At 35.9% G+C, this 25,910-nt stretch overlaps 1 protein-coding gene across 2 annotated transcripts in view; it reads right to left on the minus strand.

The window, feature by feature from the left end:
* Nucleotides 1–15,040: 15,040 nt before the first annotated feature.
* Nucleotides 15,041–25,910, minus strand: part of LOC137078441 (homeobox protein Hox-C4a) — a 38,389-nt gene continuing 27,519 nt past the window's right edge. The window contains exons 3-4 of one of the 2 annotated variants that reach the window (XM_067445719.1): nt 17,880–18,141; nt 15,041–16,346 (exon numbers count right to left, since the gene is read on the minus strand). In XM_067445719.1, coding sequence (XP_067301820.1) covers nt 15,898–16,346; nt 17,880–18,141 — 711 coding nt within the window. In that variant the 3' untranslated portion in view covers nt 15,041–15,897. The remainder of the gene's footprint in view (nt 16,347–17,879; nt 18,142–25,910) is intronic. The other variant, XM_067445718.1, reaches the window with a different exon arrangement.

Raw genomic sequence — 25,910 nt, forward strand, 5'->3', positions numbered from 1 at the left:
TTTATCAATTTAAATAATTTACATGTTAGGCATGTACATATTACATATTTCAAATAATTGTTGTTTGTGTGTACTTAGTATGCCAATGAATTCATAGTTTATTTTTAAACAATTCCTTGTCCAAAACAATGTATTACAGCTTTTGATCGCAATAACAGCTTTTGATCAGGCATTTAAAACCGCTACCACGTGGGGTCCTAAGCAGACACAGTTTCACAGGGCAACAGGATTCCTCATGACGCCTGTCTTTTGTAACCGCGCATACTTTGTACACGCAGTTCACACATCCGCACTTCATTATTTTAGCAATATTTACATGGGTTGTAACCCGTGGCAGGAGATTGCTCAAAATAAGCATGCATCGAATTCCTGTGAACCTGCATACGAGTCTAAAGAAGTACATTTAGTAAGGCAAAACTGAAAAAAACGAAGTAGACCTATACTTTCTGCTTAACAGTTGAATATTAGTACCTGCTTAGTACTACACAGCACCATTTTCTAAAAATGGACAACATTTTTTTTTGTTTTGTTGTTTTGGCCATTCATTTATGACAGCAGTGCTTTGGGAACTTTAGAATGTAAAATTTTGAAAACTATACCGTTATCGTCTCTGTGTAAACTACAAAAACATATATTTTTTCATAGATTTTGTGTCAATAGGATCACTTTGACAACAAGTAGCAATATGGTAGCTACCAGAGGTGGACAGTAATTAAGTACATTTACTTGAGTGCTGTACTTAAATACACTTTTTGAGTATCTGTGCTTTACTTGAGTATAATTTTTTTCTGGAAACTTATAACTTCACTACATTTGAAATATCCACTACATTTCTATCAAGGTCTTCGAAGACGAAAGTCGTTTCTGTAGCAGCTTTGAAATTCAGTGGATTGATTTTTTTTCTTCTTTGAAAGGTGTTTGGGTTTTTGCAGAACGCCTTTCAGGAATCACTCTTGTAGAGTCACTTGAAGTTCAATGGTTTCCCAGCGTTTTTTAAACACTAATTTATAGTTTATAGCAAAATGGAAGAAGACTGATGTCAAAATGCTCATTTTTTCGAGTATTCACATAAAAAAGTTGATTATGTCTTAAGTGGAGGTAAACAGTTGGGAGAGTATCAGATGTGTATCAGTGTATTGGATCCGTGCTTTTGGCCTTAAAGTGACAGCAGCTTTGTAACTTTTATACAAGTACTTAAATTAGTTTAAGTAAGTCGTATGCTAGTATGTCAGATGGAGCATCACTGGCTGGATAAAACCATGGTGGCATAATGTGCATTTATACAACAACGATAAAGTAATGCGTTGATAAAGAAATTTACTTTTGATACTTAAGTACTTTTGAAAACAAATACTTCTGTACTTTCACTTTTTGACCAGTAGTACTTTTACTGTTACTCAAGTAAGTGAAGTGGAGTTGTGTACTTTGTCCACCTCTGGTAGCTAACCTTTTAGTGGTAAATAAAGATACAAAGATGTAATTTTAAGGGTACTGCCCCAGTGACAAGCTGCTGTACCCCTTAAAGTAGAATTTATGTAGATTCATTGATATCCCTTTTTTTCACTTCAGTTTTTTATTTTTTTTTAAATGCGTTGACCATGGATATCTATCAATGTTCCAAGTATTTCATGTTGAAGAGAAACTTGCAATTAATGCGTTCAATGCGTCAATCTTAGTGTTCTCTAATGAACTGCTTATTTTATTATCTTCAAGTAGACAACAATATGGAGTGTCACCACTTGTAACAAAACTGTTGTTTTTTGGCACAGAAACAGAGTACATAGTGACCAGGTGTGTGTTAATGGGATGCACTGCTGATTCTTACAGTCACACAGAGATCCCAGCAGGCATGTGCAGAAACGTCTCCGCCGCATCTATCCCGTGTACTTCGCTTAGTGTAGTATATGGCTGTAAGAATTCGAATGCTTCCGGTCTTCGCTTCCTACTTGAGCCCAGCAGGCAGCAGCCCAAACAAAGTGACAATAAGCCATCTGTCATACGAGCGTAGACTGCTGCACTGTCTCCAGTGCCTCCGGAGCTCCTTACTGGGCCACATTAGCAGGGTTAAACAGTCGGTAGGAAGGAAAACTCGTCACTGCACAGCCATATGTCTCCTCTCCTCAATTGCACAACGAAAGAAAGCTTGTTTGAAATACTTCTCCATATGAAGATGTTTTGCTTTGGTGTCCAGACCTGGGAACAACTTTTCTGAAAATCATCAGGTGTTGATTAGGTTGGAAACATGCAATTTGATTAATCCTGATTTGAGCAGAGCGTATGTTATGGTAATTGTTTTGTTGGAAACCCTCATGAAGTTTGTGAGGCTTCTCATCTGTGTATCAGCCTTTTTTTCTCTCCATTTAATGTCACCAATCACCTTTAGCTAGAGCGTATTTAAAAAGCCATTGATCTTTATAATGCAGTGCTTTAATATGACAGTAACAGTTGTACGTGATGCAGGAAGTCAAATTGTGGAGATTGATGAGGGCTTGCAGGTGAATTATAATCCATCTACCTGAGTGATGCCTGCGCTGTGTTCCATACCAGCAGGCCGACAAATAAATAAAACCCACAAAGGTGACACTAGGAATTGATACTTAACAATCCCTCTAAGCAACAAGCACCAGGAGCGGCTTTGACTGAGAGGAAAACTCCCCCGGAGAGACAAAGAGCGAGAGAGAAATGGCAAAGCTGGGAAGGTTAATGGAAAAGAATGGACTGGATTTGCCAAAGGTCACACATACAGAGTCAGCACCTTGTTTATGATTAGAAGAGGTCTGAGCACAGCTTGTGTTTGAGCCACTTAATAAAACGTTTTAAATGACTATTGATTCATGCTTCGGAAGAGAACTATGAATCTACTACGTGGTGATTACCTATGTAAGCATAAGGGCCAGCATTTTTAAATCCTTAATGAGAGTCTGTATGGTAAAGTGTGGTCACAGAGGTTGATCTTCTGCTTTTTAATTGGTTAGAGGGCCTATATTTCATTATAATAAATAATGTTGTATCTTCTAATTTCTAAAATTGTAGTCGGCCATGAGATGTTTGAAGACAAATTGTGAATTTTAATGGCCGGTGGACCATCTCTTATGCAAATTGACTGTAGAATTAATTGATTCGATCCAATTTCCAGATCCTTAACTAGATTGTGGGATTACTAACTAAATCTGGAATGTGATGTATGTGTGGTGTCCTGTGGGCTGTGTTGTGCGGTGCTTTTCTGCCGATTTTTCAAAAATTCCCTGGATGAACTTATTTGGAGCGTATGCCGTAATCTCATTCCCCGCGCTGTATCGGGATGTGAATATGATGAGCGACTGATGGGAGTCTGTTAGTGCACTCAGTCTAGGTTAGGGCTTTGGATCAATGCGTGACCCCATTGAAGGGGAAAAAATGGGAATTTGGAAGAATTGACCTTTAGATGAAAAGAAATGGACTGAGATACGAATAAAAAGAAAGCAATATCCAGTTAGCCTGGTAAAATTGCAAGGTGTATGAGTGTAATTAGTTAATGTCAATAATGAGGTTGCATAGCTGTAATGATGATTTCCTCATGGGGATATCGATGCTGATGGGTTGCTCTAACTGTGTGAAAGTGTGGCTTGGTGTACTCGTGTATAAAATCACCTTAGTATTCATAAAGACACCACACACTAACCTTTTTTGTTATATTTCCCAATAAATCTAAGACTTAGCGGCATTATAAATTAAAACAGAAACCAGTTTTCAAAAATTAGAATCACAAATTGTTTACACTGGATATGTATAGGCTGAAAATGTATATTTCATTTTTTTTTTTTTACATTTAGATTACTTTTATCACCCTCATGTTATCTTTAATAGCACTTACAATTTAAAATTGAAATCTTTATAAGATCTCAAAATTAATTACTATTTTATAATGATTCAGCTATAATTCATAAACTCACTTTAGATTTCGCAAATATTTCATATAGATTTTTAATATTAGCCATTTATTATTTGTTGTCCATATAATGACTGGTATTGGGCAGAACTTCATATCATGCAGTATCACTTTAAGAAACTGGTGACATAATCATAGCTTAATTTTTTCTTTTTTCTTTACATGTTCTATGCATCAGCAAAGGATATCTGTCATTGTTAGCCCATATATATCAAGTTGAAGAGGAACTTGAATTATATCAAAGACAGCTTTGGATCAATTCAGTCATGTGGAGAGTTTGCGTTGTGCACCCTGTGTGGTTTTAAATGCTTAAAAATAGGTCTTTTTATTGTGTGAGTGGTCAGAGCAAGCTCTCTCATCCTCTGTGATCTTTGCCAGGGGTCGTGTAATGCTCCTTAATGTGCTCGTAAATCATGGCTGGTCAGCCCATGCACACAAGAATGTAAAGAATCCAACGCAGCCTCCATCTATCTCTCTCTCTTCTTTTCTCTTCAAGTCAGTACAGTAAATCTTTTTTCTCCTGAACACTCAAAGAGGAATTTCTCTGGAGCTGATTTTCTGCAAATTAATTACATACTGAGCTCAATGATGGATTTAGGAATGTAGTGGAGCCGTTGAGCTGTTCACTTTACCTTGAAGCTCATACAGTGCCATTTTTAAATTAGATCTTGATCCTTAGTTTACAGGCAGATTTGCCATCTGTGGCTAAATCGCCATAACACTGCAGGATATCTATTTTAATAATTGGGGCTGATGTTGTTCAATGGTCAGTCTAATCATAAGTGCGTGAGCGTCTCATTCCTCTTTGAACTTCAGCTATTTGTATGGCTTTTTCTCTTGCTATATTCTTTAATATTATATTAACCACTTCAGCTCTGCACCCCCCCTTGGACCCACCCGTGGGTCCAAAATTGCATCATCATAATCTTTTTAAATAATCTATAACTTGTGCACCACAAAACTAGACATATGTGGTATCATTTGAAAGATTAGAACCTCCGCTTTCTTAATAAACACACCTACGCCTACCACAAACACACCTAAAATAGACAAGTCATTATATCAAATGAAAGCTATCGGCCTCAGAAATATCACTGAGCAGTTAATTTCACCAATCCAATAATTTAGTAAATTTATTATCAAAAGAATCACACAAAGATGGAAATGACTCCTTTAAAGACAAGCAAACACATGAGTCATATTCTTGTTCTGATCACAAACTCGTTGTAAAGCTACTAGCCTCAAACGCTATATCAGCTTGTTCCTTAGGTTGTTTGCTTCAAAATGAGACTATTTTTACATGTCTGTGAGCAAGCATGGCCAAATGACACTGTAATATGTCACCAATGTCTAGATCAAAACGTGATGCAGACAAATACTCTTATTATTGCTAGTTTTGATTGTCGATGATAGCCATGATTTTTGATGATGTCATCACATTGCATCATGCCAGAGAAAAGCTGAGAATCTCAACTGTTTACATTGTGGATCATGATTCTAGACCAATCAGAGCCCGAGATCTCCCTTTACAAAGTTGAAGAGGCGGAGCCTTCTTTTCTATTTCCTAGTTGCCAGTTTATGTCAATGGAGATGAGTAGGACTTATTAGATACTTTGGTCAGATAAATCTCAATAACTTTTATTTGCAAGGAGATTTTTTCCCCTGTTTAGTGCCAATATATAGAATCAACAGAAACTTCCAAAAAACTTGGAGACCAAAATGATTTAAAATATATATATATATAGATTTTTAAATAAATAAAAAATATAATCATAATTATATATAATTATAAAAAATAAATCAAAATATGTATTTTTTTAATATATGTTTATCATAAGATTGTGAATAGATACAATATAATATATGCAATATTCCACCACTGTGTTAAAATTTAGAGTTTTTTCTGAAAAATGAGACCATTTTTATCAATTTACTCCAATGTAGGGTAGGACGCTCTTTTAAATCCATATATTCCTAATTCTCAAAAAAATGCAAAATGTATTAAAAGGTTCACCCACACTGTAAAATGTAATAAGTTGACTTTAATTAGAAAAAGTGAGGAAACTGATTGCCATAATTTTCAAATAAAATAGCGTATTATTTATTTGTTGGCAAAATTTGTACAGAAAACTTCAGTTAATGAAGTATACTTAGCTAAAAATTATTAGTTGTGTTAACTTGTTATTAGTGGTCACATTACTAGGAAAATATTAGGAAACCAATGCTGAATAGGAAGCCTTAAAATTCTCAAGTGCTGAACTTAATAAAATAAGTGAAGACAAAAAGCAACAACTGAACTCCATTCAACACATTTATTTATTACTTAATCGGTTTCCACATTTTCTTCAAGTGCACATATTTTTAGTTGTTCACCTAACATGAATGTACTTAACACTTAGTGTTAAAGGGGGGGTGAAACACTCAGTTTCAGTCAATCTTGAGTACCTATAGAGTAGTATTGCATCCTTCATATCTCCGAAAAGTCTTTAGTTTTATTATATTTATAAAAGAAATATGGACTGTACCGAGTCTTTCCGGAAAAAAACAAGCGCCTGGAGGCGTATCGATTGGGCCGAGCTAAAGAATGACGAGCACGTAAAGTGATGACGTCCTCAAGCGTGGAGGAACCCCATAGCTATCGAGCTCAGCTAATAGATATATGATCCGCGCTGAAATAAATTGAACAGGAGAAACAGCAACATCAGGACGTCCGTCTCTGTGGTATGTACTGTATTAATGGCCTGTCAACATTTGTGTGTCTTTACTCGCAGTTTATGAGGACATGATTCGGTTTATGGACTATTGTATGCGACTAAACCTTAGCAGTAGCAAGCAAAACGGTTTTGCACGTCAGACTAGTGTAACGTTATACCTAGAACAGCAATGGAGTAACCGTTAGCGCATTTGAATGACGAAGCACGCGATCGTGTCGTTTACTGATGTTGACTCACGATAGCCAACAGCACAGACATTTGAAGCAGTTTTACTCACCGTCTGCTTCCAAAGCAGGACCGAACCTTTATCGCTGGGACCGCTCCGTCAAAAACACACTTCTTTGGTATGATTTGGTGAAGTCCTGACAGCAGTGACTTGCTGTACTGAAGCGTTGAAGTCGCTTGATGTCACAGATAGGAATAAAGTGGAGCGCGGCGCGGAGTGTTTATGGGCGTGCATTTCCTCTCTCGCTCTAGTCACACGCGCACGCACCCTACCGGGAGAAGAGCCCATACGGCCCAGTAACGTCAAGCCGAGCCATACTCGAAAAAAACTCTTCGAAACTTGTGAGAAACCGGAAGGAGTATGTTTGACACAGAAATACTCCATCAAACGTCCAACATTAGTTTTTGAAACTTTGTCTATGTTTAGGATGGGAATCCAAGTCTTTAACAGTGTAAAAAGCTCAGTATGCATGAAACCGCACCCCCCCCCCCCTTAAGAATTTAGCACCTATACTTGCATCAAGTTGTTCTTACTTCACCATTGAAACCATTGAAGTTGCCATAATTCTATCTGTGAGCTGAGAAAGTGTAATCCCAGAAAGCATTGCAGCACAAATAAATTAATCACAGGGCAATCATAAAAGTAACGTTTTATTATTTTTGGCTTTATTTTACCATTTTATTTGCTGTCTTTTGTCAGTATAACCCAAATAATGACAGCAAATGAACTTGTAATGGTCTTATAAAGTGTAAAAAATAATGTTACCATTAATGTTGTGTTTTGCATGCTGAATGTTGAAGTCTGTGTTTGACTCAACCATGGTCAGTTGTTGGATATTGTCACAAATATAGAGGCATTATATCAACAATTAAAAGTTTGTCATAAGTGTTAGCAATAAAATGTTAAAAGATCATTAATTGCCATTACATTTTGGATGTATTTATGCGTGTGTGTGTGTGTGTGTATATGTATATATGAGTGCAGGGCAACGATTCAAATGTTTAATCGTGAATTATCGCATGATTTTCCGCGATTAACCGCAGTATGCGCAAAATTCAATAATGAATACAAAAGTGCTGCTAAATGAACAAAAGTGCAATAACATATAGTTTGCAAACACTTTAAACAAATAAAGTGCTTTTTACAGCAGTTAAAAGTTGGTAACAGTTACAGTATTTCTCGTTAATATCAACTTAAACATTAATTTAATCAAATTAAATTAAATTGGTGGTATACATCTATTGATTCTGTAGTTATATTCTCATCAGTGTTCTGTCAGCTTTTACATAGGCCGACTTAAATCTGCATATTTGTGATATTCACCCCAGGGCGTTATTTAATTTTATAAAGGCCATTTTTTAAAAATCGTATTAAATGTATGCATCATCTTTCATGTTAAATTCTTTCATTTGATTAATAAATTCAGTTATAATAGAAAAACACTTGGAACACGTGGAATGTATACGCCAAAACTCATTTTGGCGTGCATATGATACGCTGTTTTTCGCGTGCATATGATACGCACTTTATGGCGTATATGACACGCGCTTTGGTAGGTTTAGGGTGGTGGGGTAGGGGGTTCGTTTGTATAATACGCCCTTTCAATATAATAATAAACTACGTTAATGCGCGATAAAATAATTGTCGCCGTTAATTAATTAATGCGTTAACGCGATAATAATGCGATAACTTGGCCAGCCCATATATATATATAGTGTGTGTATATGTATAATATATAGCTTCCCTTCCTTTGAAATCAGATTTTGTGTTGCATTGCTGCATCAATAGAAAGAGACTTAAAGTAATATTAGTTAAGTCCCAAATGCACAACCAAAGGGAACACTCTATGGTGAGAAATTTTAGGAAATATACATACATTTATGAAGTCAGCTTATGTGATGCTATCCCATATTTTCAATAACATTCAAGATTACTGGAAAATGAGTGAATGCAACTAAGAACAATGGAAATTAGTGAAAATTCTATTTAGAATTGCCCCGCCTCAACCTTTTGCCCATCCACCATGTTTTTTTGTGTGTTTTTTTGTTTTTGGCAAAATGGTACTCAAACCAGTCAATTAATGTTTACTTGGCATTTCTGAGTAACAAATGCATTAGCATGCAAATAGTTCAGATTACAATTTTTTTTTTAAGTAAGTTCAACAAATTATTGGACATTAAGTAAAGTTAATTAAAAAGTCTAAGAACAACTATTGGATTTTGCAGTGCAAAAATTTAATTTAATGAATCACCCTTCATGTCATTCCAAACCTGTAAGACTTTCGTTCATCTTTGTAATACAAATACAAATTATTATTATTATTTTCATTTTATTTTTTTTATCTGAGAGCTTTCTGTTTCTCCATTGACAGCCTACGCAACTATACCACTTTCAAGCCCCACAAAGGATTATACCATGTTATCTTATACCTTATACGATGTTAAAGGGATCCCATGGTGTTGAGACTTGTATGGCTTAATATAACATAAATGATGTCTCTTACTGAATTATGTGGTAGAAAACCCATGAAAGATCTACGTTATTTAAAAAATCGATTTTATATTTGGACCATGGGCGGCGCCATTTTGTTTGCGTTCTAGGTTGATGACGTAGAGTGGTTGAACTCCTCAATCAGCTGGCGTTACCCGTTGCTATTTTTACCACAACGCAACTCGAAAATTGTTTCAGAGTTAAACAAAACAAATTAATTGCTTTGTAATTGTACTTAAAACACACTCAAACATACATGTGTACACAAACTCACCTACACAAGTCACAAACAGATCGGCGGGCGCGCACACACCTAGGTCAGCGACAGACTGCTCTGTCTCAATTGCATGCATCATCACCAAAACATCCTGCCTCTCTTCCTCACGTTACTTTATCCCATCGTCCTACCTAGATATTTCCCTCTGCTGGTCACATTAGGCATTATAGTTAATCTACTATCAACAGTCTATCTAGGATATCAACACAGGGAATAGATTGAGGGTTATGTATGCGCGCACGCAGAATATTTTAAAGATCTGAGTCATCGCACCAGAGACAGGTTTATTGAGGATGAATAAAATTCAGGGGAGACCCCAACTGACACGTGCTCAGCAGACACTCCAGTGATCTGCTGGTCATGTCTGGGCGCAGGCTCACCATCCGAACCGGACACGGCCTGTATGCGGCCGACTGCAGTAAACCTCGGGATAAACAGAGAGACTAACATTAGCGTAGATGCCATTCTTTTTACGATGTAACGAGTACATCAGGTGTTATGGGATGTATTCCTGGTTCCAGCTGATCTAGTTAATGCAGCCTAACAATCAGTCAATTGATTAATGCAAGTTAAAAATATTCTATGTATAGGCCATAGTAGAGTTTTTAGTCTAGATTTAAACTGACAGAGTGTGTCTGCTTCCCAAACAATGCTAGGAAGACTGTTCCAGAGTTTGTGTTAAATAGGAAAAGGATTGACTGCCTGCAGTTGATTTTGATATTAGGTTTAATCAACTGGCCAGAGTTTTGAGACCGCAATAGACGTGATGGAGTATAATGTGTTTGAGCTCACTTAAGTACTGGCAGCTAAACCATTTAGTGCTTTGTAAGTAATAAGTAAGATTTTAAAATGTATGCGATGTTTAATAGGGAGCTAGTGCAGTGATGACCAAATTGGGCTAATATGATCATACTTCCTAGTTCTTATAAGAACTCGAGCTGCTGCGTTTTGGACCAGCTGGTGTTTGTTTATTAAGCAAGCAGGGCAACCACCCAGTACACTGTAAAAAAATATTTAGAAAAAAAGTTACCGGTTGCCTTAAAATTGAGTTCATTGAAATTAAAATTTTGAGTTGATACAATGAACATTTTTTGAGATTGGACAACCTTTATTAAAATATTATTTAATTATTATTTATTTGTTAACATATTGTGTAATTGTGTGTGTTTTATTTCTGATGATGCAGTGAAACATGCCAAATAGTGCTATTTCATGATTTATCCATTTTTTTATGTGGTTTAGATACAATAATATTTTGAGTTTCTATTTATTAAACAAATTTCCTCATTGTATCAACTGAAATTTTTAATTTCAATAAACTCAACATTTTAAGGCAACCAGGTTACTTACTTTTTTTTAAGTTAAACCAACAAAAACCAACAATTTTCTTTTACAATGTAGGGAATTACAATAATCTAGCCTTGAGCTCATGAACGCATGAGTGTTTTTTTTTTTCTTTCTTTTTTCCCCCCAATAATATATATTTTTTTATATATCAGCTATGCATTCCGTTAATCTTGTGAATTGGTAAATTTCTTCCGGACGTGAAGAAATATAGAGCTGAGTATCATCAGCATAACAATGAAAACTAACGCCATGCTTCCTAATGATATCTCCCAGTGGTAGCATATACAGGGTGAAGAGCAGCGGTCTTAACACTGAGCCTTGCGGTACTCCATACTGAACTTGTGATCGGTGTGACATCTCTTCATTTACTCCTACAAACTGATAACAGTCAGATAAGTACGATTTAAACCATGCCAATGCAATTCAACTAATGGCAACATAATTTTCGAGTCTATTAAAAAGAATATTGTGGTCGATAGTATCGAATGTAGCGCTAAGATCTAGTAGCACTAATAGAGAGATACAACACCGATCAGATGATAAGAGTAAATCACTTGTAACTCTGATGAGAGCATTCTCAGTACTATGATATGGTCTAAATCCTGACTGAAAGTCCTCACAGATACCATTTCTTTCGGTAACAATTTACAATACGGGCAAGAATGCAGCAATTCATAATAATGCTCAGATAATGAATTAATGTATTACAAATAGTGAACTAACCCATTTATTATTGATTACTGCATCATCAACTAATGAAGATTCTACATGATTAATAGATTAAGGAATCATTAAATTGTTATTAGTTAAATGTGTCATAATGTATTAATTCCTTAACATATATTTATTAATAATGTAAATTAACGTGCTAATTAGCATAACGGATCAAATCCATGCATTTCAACTTCCTGTTGTTTGCTTTAATTAATAATTAGCTAATGATTTACAAAGGTGTCATTATGACGACTTATTGTGGCACATGACTATTAACTAATTAAGTAATATGTAATTGTGGTTATGAGTTTTGAATTAATTTTGAATTAGTTAATAGTCATGTGCCTCAACAAGTGCGTGCGTGCGTATGTATGTGCATACGTGCGTGTGGGTGTGTGTGTATATATGTATATATATATATATATATATATATATATATATATATATATATATATAAAACACACACACATGCTGGTCATATAATTAGAATATCATAAAAAAAGTTCATTTATTTCACTAACTACATTCAAAAAGTGAAACATGTATATTATATTCATTCATTACACACTGATATATATCAAATGTTTTTTTATTTTAATTTTGATGTTTGAACTGACAACTAAGGAAAATCCAAAATTCAGTATCTCAGAAAATTAGAACTATTACTTCAGACCAATACAAAAAAGGATTTTTAGAAATCTTGGCCAACTGAAAAGTATGAAAATGAAAAGTATGAGCATGCACATTACTCAATACGTAGTAGTCCAAGAACTATTGTGTGATTGGTCAGACATTTAAAGTGGGCGTGGTTAATTTGGAGAGATGATCAGCACCTGCTTTATGAACGTACTGGCAAGAACGAACTTTGTTCTTGTTCTTGCCACCTCGAGAAAACAAACAAATTTCTTTGTTCTTGCAGAGTATGTTCCAAGCTCAAGTCTGTGCGTAGTGGTTCTTGAAGCACTGACTCCAGCTGCAGTCCACTATTTGTGATTCTCCCCCAAATTTCCAGGGTGCGGTTATCCCTATTGTTTGTGCACTTATTTTTACCACATCTTTTCCTTCCCTTTGCCTATCTATTAATGTGCTTGAACACAGAGCTCTGTGAACAGCCAGCCTCTTTTGCAATGACCTTTTGTGTCTTGCCCTCAAGGTGTCAGTGGTCGTCTTTTGGACAACTGAAAATTCCCCATGGTTGTGTAGCCTACAGAACTAGACTGAGACCATTTAAAGGCCTTTTCAGGTGTTTTGAGCTAATTTATTGATTAGTGTGTCACCAGGTGTCTTCACAATATTGAACCTTTTACAATATTCTAATACTAAATTCTGATTGTTGTCAGTTGTTTTTATAATCTAGCCTGGAAATCTAGACGCACCCTAGCAGCAGCAAATTTAATCTGCCCGCGATTGTCGTCTAGCAACTCTCAATACCCTTCTGAGCTGTATTCGCCTAACTCTTGCCGGGCCAATCACATCGTGTATAGAGTCGGTGGGCGGGGCCATAATGACGACGGCAGAGTTGCGTTTGAGTGCTTCTAGTAAAACAGAAAATGGCGAACGGCGGTCTTTCGAATCAGCTCTGACCGCGACTCTGGAAGGCTTGGAGTTTCTCTGAGAAAAGAACAAAGAACGGCACTGAAGTCATTCTTAAAAAGAGAAGATGTGTTCGGAGTTTTGCTGACCGCATCCGACGAATGTTTAATCTATCAACAAGCTCTGTTTCACCTTCGTTGCTCTGGTTGGTTGTAGCGCTATCCTATCGCGTGCAGAGGGAGTTTGAAAAACAACCGTTTATCCCGCCCCTCGGATTGAGCCCTGTCAATGGTGAGTTTCCAGACCAAACATCTTGATGTGGGTCTGGCTTGTCAGGCTAGTTATAATCATCAAAATTAAAAGAAATATAACTTGCAATATATGTCTGTGTGTAATGGAAAAAAAAAAAAAAAAAAAAAAAAAAAATATATATATATATATATATATATATATATATATATATATATATATATATATATATATATATATATATATATATATATATAATATAAAAATAAATAATTTTTTTTTTTAGATGTACTAGATAGCCTAATCATTTATGAAAACTAGTCTGTCTGTTTAGAAGTGTAATATTCTGTGTAACTAAGCAAGAAGGCTAGGTTAGTTGCAAGTTTAAATACAGCAAAGCACTCAACATTCAGTTTAGTTGCACTAAAGGGGCCACCGGGAGGCCAACTCCTATTTTGCATATGGAACAGTGCCACGTGGTGATGAATGGTAAGTTCAGCAGTACAGCACAGACGGTGTTCCATTCTCTCGCGGCCACTCGTATAAAGATATGTTTGCATACTTATCTGCAAATTACTGCATCCGATTATTTATTTAGATCTGAGATTTAGCCTCAACAATTCATTACAGAGTCATTTGTACCTATAATCAGAATGAATGGAATAAAGGGCTATTTCCATCCTCTTGATTACGAATGCTGCATTGTAATCTATAAACGGAAACAAGGTTGAGAATATAGTTAAATCTATGATTAATTGTGCTATGTTGCCGATAGTCCTGAAACCCTCCAGGAATGGGGTTGAAAACCACTCAAGGTTACTAAGTTGGGCTACTAATTATATTAGGTCTAGATTGATTTACGCAGAATGACTGAGATTGGCCAAACTGAAATTGCTCAATTAGTTCAAATTTCAGCTGAAGTTAATATTTTTGAAAAGGTAGATTTTGCTGTTCCGTGCTTAGCTTATAAAATGACACACGAAGACGTCCTAATTAAACATAATTAATCAAAATGAGTTATTGCCCACCCTGCCAGGGGCGGTGCCCACAAGCCTTGGCTTCTTCACCGGTTACATTGCTGTAGTCCAATTTTGCTCAAATTTAATAGTGTACTCTGTTTTTAGGAGAAATGAGAACCAAATCTGTTTTCTCTGGTTGCGCTTCAGCTCCCATACTGAAGACAAGCGTTGGAAGGTTGGAAGAGAAGTGCACTGCCTGTCATTAGGCCCAGCGGGTTGAGCGCTTGTGAAGCTGCTAGAGAGAGAGAGAGAGAGAGAGAGAGAGAGAGGGAGAGCGAGCGACTTGTCTAAATGATTAATGTTGTGAGGTTGGGAGGCGGAGGTGGAGGAAGGCATATATGTAATGTTATGTATTAAGAATACAAAGTACATTATTGCCTAATTCAAAAAGTATCAAAGAAAAATTCACAACATTTTTAAGCTAAATTAAGATTCACTCTTAGTTGTTCTTAATATTTTTTTTATTTTTTTTAACCAAACTAAGAAATAAACAAATCTTTAAAAAACAACAGAATTATCACATTATTGTAATTTTACATCCAATGTAGTCACCTTTATTGACTACCCAGAGGGATTAATTAGTTTATATCAACCACTTTTCAATTTCAGAACACCAATATGGCCAAGTTACAATAAAGGTGGTATAAGAACTAAAAATATGTTTACACTTTTGTCTACATGAATAGGTAAAAACAAATCAAAGCACTGAGATTGACATAACATTGTGACACAGTGGATGAGTCCTGTTTTGTTGCTTTATTCATTTGTAAGTCATATTCAGTTTTTAAATGACCAGCAATTCTAGTGTTAAAAAACCATTGTGCATAGTTAACTTGGAGCAGAGCATTGTTAATAGGAGAACAAGTCAGTTGGATTCAACATGGCCATAATCAACAACAAAAGATTCAGCACATGCCTTGGAAAAAATATAATTGTTTTGAGAGCAATAAAAATATGCTGCGCACTTGCAAAAGTTGAGCGGATGTTAATGACCATTCAAAGTCTTGAATGCCCTTTTAAAATAGTATTTTCTGTGCCCAAGAGATAAACTTGTACAAGTGGGCTTGCATCGGTGTGCAATAAATCTCAGCACTTTGCAAAGATATTACTACAGCAGTTTATGCACAATGGAGACTAACTCTGATTTACCATGTACAAGCTGATAACATGTAATCTGGTTCAAAGCGAACTTGGTTATTGAACTCTTCCAAGTTAACGCTTCATATAAATCATCTAGGGGCAATAAATCTTCAATTTCCTTATATATAAATCATGTCAGAGAGAGTTACAATGGTGAACATAGCTGATCAGCAACAGAACAGCTACATATTTTGTGGAGAATTTGTATTTCAGTTATCAAAGAGGTTGACAGAGGTCACTGTAATCATGTGAATCATTCTTTAGTGTTGGATTCTGAAAGAAGAAGACCTAGTTTCCAGATTTCCTGTAGTCCAGTGGCTCTGAGGACAGCTCATTACAGACATTGATGGTCTCTCGTAGTGGTACTGTAATTTGAATGGCATTGGAGTATCCAATGCTCTGCCACTCATCACAAAGGGCTGGTTACCTCTTTCCAGGCAGGAGGAAGAGGTCTTTGCCATTGACTTTTCCCTATGATCTTTCTTATACTTCATGCGACGGTTTTGGAACCAGATTTTAATCTGCCGGTCAGTGAGCTTCAGCAGCGCAGCCATTTCAAGTCTCCGTGGGCGGCACAGGTAAGCGCTGAAGTGAAACTCCTTCTCCAGCTCAAGCAGCTGGGCGGAGGTGAATGCTGCACGTGCCCGTTTACTGTTAGAACAGCCGCTATCCCGTACTCCTGCTTCACCACTGCTGTACCTGGAATCACCTGGAAAACATGGAGATAGATAGAAGTGTTGAAGTTCACTAAATTTGTCAAAAATAGGCTGATTCTCAGGTTAAGACAGTGAACAGAACTCTCATCCTACATTTATTAAAGGGATAGTTCACTCAAAAATGATTATTCTGTCATCATTTACTCACCCTAAATTTGATCCAAACCTATCAAATGAATAGCTGAACACAAAAGATGATATTTTGAAGAATATGGGTAACTGAACAGTTGTGGGGCACCATTGACTTCCACTGTTTGGTTACAGACATTCTTAAAAATATCATATTTTGTGTTCAGCAGAAGAAATAAATTCATACAGATTGGAACAACTTGAGGGTGAGTAAATGATGACAGAATTTTTTTATTTTTGGGTGAACTATTTCTTTGCCCATGTTGAAATGCATAATCTCTCTGAAGCCTAAACTATGATAATGAAAATGTTACATGACATCTTTGAATATGCTCAGCGGCAGTTTTAAACCCCCAGTGATAAAGCGGTGTCCTTAGAATTTAGAGCACTGAACACGTGGTCGACTAATCACCAAGTTAATTATCCATATAGTGTGATTTCTACTGTTAGATTCCTAATGATTTGTGTGTGTATTTTTTTTAAATCCATTGTACTTATCAAAAAAGTTGTTCAAGTAGTGACCTCAGTGCCATCTTTTCATTACTGTACATGTAAGCTGACACCCACCACATTATATTCCCTGTATCATCTCACTAATAATTGTATATGTTTTGTAGAACTTATTCACTAGTGTGAATGTTAGAATTTTGCTTGGGCTAAAACAAGTGAAACAGTTTTATCTGTGACCCAGAAAAGCATAGCCTCAGACAATATAAAATTTCCACTGTAGACTTTTTTTTTTATTATTCTGCTCCTTAGTAAAAGTTTAAACTTAATCAAGTTCACAGAACAACTGGCGGTCTCTAGAAAATATTACTTTCCTTAGAAATTCTCTTCACACAGTGAAGCATTATAATACTGTTAGACACCATCTCAAATCCTTACACTTAAAATATATAACTGTATTTTTGTCAATGAGCAATAAGCATAGATTATATTTGCCCCACTCTTTTTCCATAGCCTTTTTTTCCACATTCATCGTTGACTCTTTAATTTTTGCGTTCTTGATGGACCAGACTGATAAAAACATTTAAATTATCTTTCATTTTAAATTATCTTTATTTTCATTTTTCATTTAAATTCTTACATTCTTACATGAATTTACTAGAAATAAACACCATCTTTATTAGTCAAGATTGAAATGTTGCCTGTAATTATAGGCTCATTTTCTATATGAGGAGGAAGGAAAACACTAATAATTGATTAATAACTGTACTTCTCAATGATGTCAGTCATTGACATCAGTGTCTAATTGACGAATCACGTTTACATAGAACCAAACTTGACACAGATGTTATTCATTATCGACTAAAATATGACTAGCTGATTAGATTAAGAGTTTCTAAGCAATACAAAATCAATATACCTCATTTACTCCAAAAAAATAGCTTTCTCACCTGACTCCATGACGTTAATGGAGCTGAAGTTTATAGGTGTATGTGTGTCTCTCATCCAAGGGTACTTCTTGCATCTCTTGTCTCTTTCCGCAGAATTCGCCCGGTCCAGGGAGTTTGTCGTTTCATTCGAAGGGTAGTTGACATCAGCAGAGGATGAATAGGGATGTTGGCTATGAGAGAGTTTTTGAAAGTTCCAAATATGGCCTTCATAAGGTTTGGATGAATTTTCTTCGGCGTGTTGACTCCACGCAGAACTGCTCTCCTGTAGAGCACAAGGGGAGAAATTTTGCTCCATAGAATAAACATGAGATGTTTTGCAACATATCTTGCGCAAGTATGCATTGTTAATGTGAAATTCCTTAAACGAACTACTGTGCATCTCTAACCGTCTTGATCACCCGGGTTGAGTAATTGAGTAACTGAACACAATGTTAAGACATAAAAGTACGCTCACTCGCGTCTTTAATTGTTTGCCAACAAGGGTAAACAATGTAGTCACGTGATGGCCTCCTCCAATAGCTCCGCGCACTCGCTGTTTGAGTTGTAAAGTGCTCGAAAGCAACCAAACGACGATTCCAGTTTCCTCTGCATTCTTCAACTATTTTGCAATTTCGATATCCCGTGGACAGACGAAAAGCCATGAGCAGGGCTCATACATTACCCTGTTACAGAGCTCACAAGAGTTCAGAGAGCGTGATTGAGAGGTGGGAGGGAGTAGGAGACTCACGTGGACAGAGAAAAGATGCATGTCTGGGATCGCGTCTCCTTAGTTTTACCACAATGGATTGCAGAATACAGACTTCATTTCCGTGACAATGTTTAGTAGCTTATAGTATTTGAAACCTTGACGTAGCCTATTTTTTCAGTCCTCTTGTGGTAGGTATTTAAGAACAATCGAAATGTTTGCCTTCTAGTTAAAGAATTATTATTCATGTAACGGTTTGCAGTTGTAACAGCTCCACGTGTCTTAAGATTGTTTTTTAAATATATATAGCTACTTTTTATCTTTTTCAATTCATCGCAAACAGTCATATAGCCTATAGGTGCTTTAGCAATGCTACTTTGTAAATAAAGTGATGTTTGTCTTTCTCCATCGTTTTGTTTTGCAAAAAGGGTTAGGCTAACAAACAACGTTTCTGATGTGTGAAAGAAATTGCAACAAAGGTTCATTTGATATGTCGAATACTGATGGCGTTTTTAGCCTATTTATTTCTTCCCAGACGTGTTTTGATTTCTGCGCATTTTTACTGAAAAAGACGTCAAGAGAATCAATGGGTGTGGTCAAACAAAGGGATTTTGACTGTCATTGCTGTACTGACAATGCATGACAAAAAAAATCTTAGTGGAATGATGGAGGTTTTTTTATTTATTAACTGGGATTGTTAAAAATAAAAGTCGCTGAGGTGGTTATCTGCTAGTCTCTGATAACCCATTATTTTTTTAAGTTGATCGTCTGCAGTAGCCTACTAATAATATTTAAAACTGTCTTGATGAACAAAGTGGGGACAGCCCAGATTTGGCGTATAAGGACGACATTTTAGGGCAACGGTAGTCTTTTAAAAACAACAAGTTACCCGACTCCAACAAGTTTCTAAAGTCATTTTAAATGATTACAAATTGATCACACAACCTTTGTTTTCGCAACAGAATTCGTCTTTGTCCTCTCTGACGTCATATAGCCTAGCCAGGCTGAATGAAGAGAGTCTTACGGAACGCTGTCTATTTGGCACTCAACCAGCCCCCGTCGCTGTTGTTCAGACACCTATCTACACTGTAGGATTCGTGTTTAGCCAATTGCTAATTAAAACGACTGCGTGCCGATAACATTATAGCTACTACATAAAGCAGTTGGGTTGAAGTAGGCTAAGTTAGTAGCTATATCCAGACTGAAATGAACATAAAAGACATCACCCTTCCTTTACATAAGCTGCATGTGGACAGCAGTTGTCTCGCACAAGTGATTAATTGTGCACAAGGACTGAAACCCAAGGACTAGTCCCTTTTCATTTACTCTCCACAGTGTCTTGTTTGAGTATTTACTCAGACACTCAGTACTGTCAATAACATGTCTGACGTATTTTCGAAGACAAAGACTGATAGCCTCCACGACTCACTCTCTTTCTCCTGCAGGGATAGTTTTTGTTCAGGGAATGTTTATAATGATACACCGTTAAAGGAGTTTCTAAGACGCCAGGAAAGGCCAGCCAGTATGGCCAGGTTTGTGTTTAAATAATAGTCAGCTCCATCTTCGCACTCTTTGGACTGCATTAAAACAATGACGAGGAAAAGTGGCAGCATAATGACAGCCACTTAAAAGCCTTGTCTTTCATTTTGAACTGTTAAACTAGTCAAATCATAAGCATGCATATACTGTTTATTAAATAAGAAAATTAAAGAGGCATGGAGCTATCCTCTCCGGTTGTAACGCTAAAATCAATCTTTTTTTTTTCTTTTCTTTTTTTTTTAAAGAACGATTTGTTATTTTGAGTTCAGTGAATTGCTGTCACAAGCCTTGTCAAATAGAAGCATTCACTATGCATATACAAGTCCGGCTTCTGCCGAGCTGCAGCGCTATTAGCATGAAATATTACTGCGCCCGAGTGTGCAGGGAATGCGAGTGTATTCATTCTATAACCACATATGAATTAGATATTCAATAAATGCTATTTAAACTATTTCGATGCATTTTCTATTTTATTAATATTTTTGGAATTGGTGGTGTTGGTGGAGGTTATGGAGAGTTTTTATTATTATTATTATTCTGCAGGTTTTTATGGGTCCCCTTGTGCCTTTCATACATCTCAAAGTCTTGCCTTATTGTTTGAAAGTCGCTTGTGATCTTGGGAATTTTCTAATTAAAGTAAGTTTGTTCCCTTGTCTCATGCCGCTGGGTCCATTCACTAAATCTGAAAAGGAATCTTTGATGTAGTGGCTCAGCAAGACCATAACTCAGCGCCTCCGCCGGTACACTACAATTCTCAGTGAACTCTGTTTGAACCACGTTGCTGGCAATAAATCATTTTTCTTTCTCTCACAAAAGCGCGCCGGTCGCTCTGGGTGTCAACCCTTTTATAATTCCTCCCTACCTTCTGCGCTCTTGTGGTTGCTGACACAAACAGATGCATAAAACATCGATAATAACATCGCTTTAACCATTTCATGCAAAGATATGCTCCCTAAAGAGGATAAAAACGAGAATGAGACAAGAGCTGTCTTTACCATAACTCCAATCGGTGAGAAAATTACCCAAAATTTTGGAGAACCACCAGATTTTAAAACCATATTGGCGGAGACAAGTTTCTATGAAAATTTTATTTATTTATTTTTATTTAATATTCTTTCTTTCTTTCTTTCTTTCTTTCTTTCTTTCTTTCTTTCTTTCTTTCTTTCTTTCTTTCTTTCTTTCTTTTTCTGTGCTATGTGCTAGCCTATGTTTATTGAAATTTAACACACAAGTAAACTGTTTGGATTTCATAAAATTATCATAAACTTTTCATTGTTTCTGCACAGCGTAATGGATTATTTTTCCCCATAAACATTAATATCCCAAATGGGCTCTTATTTGTTTTAGGACAAATAAAAGTACATCCAGGAAAGGATTTTGATGAGCAGAGGACGTCGGTTATAAAGATAAAGGCTACAAATGGCCTTTCTTGTTTTATATCTTCTAAACAATCTGAACCTAAATAAAAAGAGTGAAATTTTGAAAGAACTCTCAAGTAGCCTATTCCTGAAATTAACTCGACTTGATAGAGTCATGCCAATTCATGCCAGGTGAATTCAGTCCATTATAAGTAAAATATAAAGGAAACCTGAAAGAGGAATACTGTGAGATGATGATTTCTTTATAGCCGCCTTGTTGACAGTAATGGTTTTCACTTGAAGATCTTATTTGCATTCTTGTTGAAATGCGTAGTTTTAGCGAAACACCTGAATTATTCTCTAAAAAGTTAGTGATTGCAATGATTTAATAACAAGCTTGTCTTTATTTAGCTTACTTAAAAAATGTAATCTACCGTATTTTGCGAGAATTTATATTCAGTGACAGTACATGCCTGTTTAAACCACTCACCATGTTGTACAAAAAACGTTCATCTACGAATGCCATTTCTCTATAGAACCGTTGACATTAATCATTGCGGCGCAGCAGCACGTCTAGTGACCTCCTCATGACCGCATATGTTTAGACACATTGCAGACACCCCGGAGGACTGGACAAAAGCCTCAATACACAATTCTACATCTATACCGTGACACTGGGAACTTCTCAGTTGCAGCAAGGGAATCTTTCTTTTATGCTATAAGTCAACCAATGTGAAATGACAGTGAAAATAACGCACTCATATAACTGCATTTATAACTTTTCAACTATTTATTTATTGTTTGTTTGTGAGTTCAAATGTGCTAACTGGGTGAGCTTTAACACTTTTTTCAGAGAGTCTTGGTAACGGCACATTTATCTCCACGTATATGTGCTATTTGTTTGTGAGAATGATTAGTATGGATTTTACAGACGAATATTCTATCTTGTTGCAAACGTGCCTTGGGACCTGCATTGACGTCTGTGAGCACAGTCTCTGACATAGGTGTCCTTTAGCTCTTATATCTATATTGATTATGACATCTCACGTAGGCCTAAGCGTTTATAAAAGCTAAAGAGATAAGTTGTGGAAGCCTGACAAACAGATACAGAGGAACGGAGATGTTCACAGGTGGCCCTTCATTCATGACCCTTCTCAGTCTCGCATTATTAGCAAACTGCCCCTGTGCCATTATAGGCTATGCGATGGATTATTTTTTGTAACGAGACTTTATAGACAGACTACAGCTTAATTCAATACAAATGTAAGGATACCCATTGTACTTCAATCGGTAACTCGGTAAAATGAGGAACTTTTAGTGATAATGGATGTTCTAGCTACTATTCTGTGAGTGACTCTAGTATAGCTTGTTGCCTGGCAACTTGAACCGATCATCACTCATCTCTTTCATCAAGACACGTATCTATCGTAACAGAGTAATCCAGCATGAATATATACTATATATATATATATATATATTTTTTTTTAATATATATATATTTATTTATTTTAAAAAAATCCAGCAATAAAAAACATATCGATGGGTTTCCCACGCTGTTCAAATAATTTCAAATTACGTCTTGTGTGTGCAACGCCTCTTTTCGAACAGCAAGCAGATCGTGCTTAGAACTTCCGTGCTCCGTTCAACAGGCAGGTGATGCAGAACCAAAGATTTTGAACAAACACCCAACCGTTCACCAGTAGGGTACATGTCCCCATCAAGAAACTTATGCCTAAATAACGTAAATTTCATAATTTCATTAACTCAACGGATTATCCACGTGTATATTTTTAAACGTTTAAATGTAGGCTATATTTACTTTTTTTTTTTTTTTTTTTTTGTTGCTTTTTCATATTGCATTTGTTTTGGTTTAAAGAAAAAAAAAGTTTTGTGTTTCTTGTAGGGAAAAATAGTCAAGCTCGATTTGAGTTTATTATAAAAATAGCCTATATATATGGATATAGATATATATATGTATATATACATACATATGTATGTGTGTGTATGTATATATATATATATATATATATATATATATATATATATATATATATATATATATATATATATATATATATATATATATATATATATATATATATATATGGCTATTTTTATAATAAACTCAAATACATCGAGCTTGACTATATTTTTCCCTACAATGTAGATAGATAGATAGATAGATAGATAGATAGATAGATAGATAGATAGATAGATAGATAGATAGATAGATAGATAGATAGATAGACGCACATATATAATATCCTGATATAAGTGTTGTTCCGCTATATGTTGCTGAAGCTATCAAGCTGTAATTTCGTGGTTGTCCTGTAGGTGATTTCATGACTTCAACGATGCACTTAGTGCCCCGATTCCTACGACGACTTCCAGGTTACTATTTATGATGCTTTGGGGAAACATTCCGTAATTCTAAAAGGATTCGTAAAATCTACTCAGGCGTGCGTTGCTTTGGGAAATCCCAAAACGCCCCCAAGACGTTAAAGGGGTTTCTTCATTTACCACTTATGATTGTTTGTTTGACACTTAATCTGGAGTTAAGGCGTGTTCTCATTTAGCACATGGTCACTCAAATCTCATGGGCTTTCTCGTGGATATCGAGTTCCCAGCATGCTTTGCGCGTGACTGCATTAGGAAAGTAGGCTTATTGTAGAAATTAAGTAGGCCTAGTGTTTTTGAGACAAATCATTTTGAGCGCACAAACATTGGTGGTGTACACTGTAAAAAAATATTGAGAAAAAAAGTTACCTGGTTGCCTTAATTTTAATTTCCATGAAGTCAAAATTTTGAGTTAATGAACATTTTTTGAGATTTGACAACCTTTATTAAAAGATTATTAAAAGCTTTTGTAAACATATTGGATAATTGTGTTTTATTTCCGATGATGCAGTGAAACATGTCAAATTGTGCTATTTTTATGATTTATCAATTTTTTTATGTGGTTCAGATACAATAATATTTTGAGTTTCTATTTATTAAACACATTTCCTTCATTGTATCAACTCAAATTTTTAATTTCAATCAACTTAAAGTTTTAAGGCAACCAGGTTGGTTACTTTTTTAAGTTAAACCAACAAAAACCAACACTTTTTTTTACAGTGTAGGATAAAATGACCGCACAGTCTAACGTCTCTTTCTTACTAATAAATCACAACCTACAATTTAAATAGTGACCACGGGCAGTTACTTGACAATGCTATTTCTACCCAGTCATAAGAGTAAAAATTACTTTCGATTTAGGTTCATTCAGACATATTAAATATTTTAGGTAGGCCTAATTTAATTTTGCCCCGGCATGAAGACTTGAACAATCATTTGATTAGCCTATACCTTATAGAATTCTGGTTTGACAAGTATCTAACCATTTTATTTTTTTGTCGTGTGTCTCCTCTCCCAGTCTGCTTTAGTTTGGGTGGCCATTAGCCATAGCATTTGGGGTCATATTGAGTGTAAAGGTTAAGGGGCAAGTAATCAGAACAAAGATTATGGAGATATGTTGAGCGCAATGCAGACACTCTTCTTCGCTCACAGTTTTGCATAGTTGTGTATGTGTGTGTGTGGTGGTGGCGGGGGGGGGGTATATGTGCACAAAACATGCACAAATTTCAAAGAATTTAAAATTAAAAAAAAAATTGCATTTGACAAATGCAGATGTCAATGGCATGGTTAGGCTCTCACATATGACGTTTATCTCATTAAAAAAAACAGGTTTGTGTCGAGCGGATATAACTGCCACATTTCTGGAAAATAACATGGTAACCCCCCGATTCAAACCTAAACATTTTTACGATGTTCACAGCTATACCAATTAAGATTGATTTGAGAAGACTTATCTTACAAAAGGAGTTGACAACATTTTTAAATAAAAAGGCAAAATGACAACGCTTTCAGTAGCTTAGGCCTACATCAGATCGTGTTAGTGATCATTTTCTTATGGTTAATTTACCGAGTAAAGGTCCCTATTGTTAATTTATTAAAGATAATGTGACTAATCCAACACGATCTCGTGGCAATGTGTAGGCTATCAATAGTACGAGTGCGAAATCTCGTGGAATGTATACTCCAAAATGAGTTTTGCCGTGCAAATGCTACGCAGTTTTTCGCGTGCATATGATACGCACTTTATGGCGTGCATATGGCACGCTCTTGACTAGGATTAGGCTGGTGGGGTGGGGGGTTCGTACGTATAAATTGCCTAAAAAGTGCGTATCATATGCACGCGAAAAACTTATAATAAGAAATGTATCAGAAAAAATTAGAATAGATAAACGAATAAGGCAAAAGTTGCTCAACAATGCTAAAAAGTCCTGCCTTTGCACAATTCACCTATATATAGTCTCTTTATGACAGAAACAATAATCTGTTCTATGTGTGATGTCTCCTGGAGTAATTAATATAGTGGAACATGTATGATTTACAGCGGGTCAGTGT

The sequence above is a fragment of the Pseudorasbora parva genome, chromosome 6 (assembly GCF_024679245.1).
Source record: "Pseudorasbora parva isolate DD20220531a chromosome 6, ASM2467924v1, whole genome shotgun sequence".
Classification (NCBI taxonomy): domain Eukaryota; kingdom Metazoa; phylum Chordata; class Actinopteri; order Cypriniformes; family Gobionidae; genus Pseudorasbora; species Pseudorasbora parva.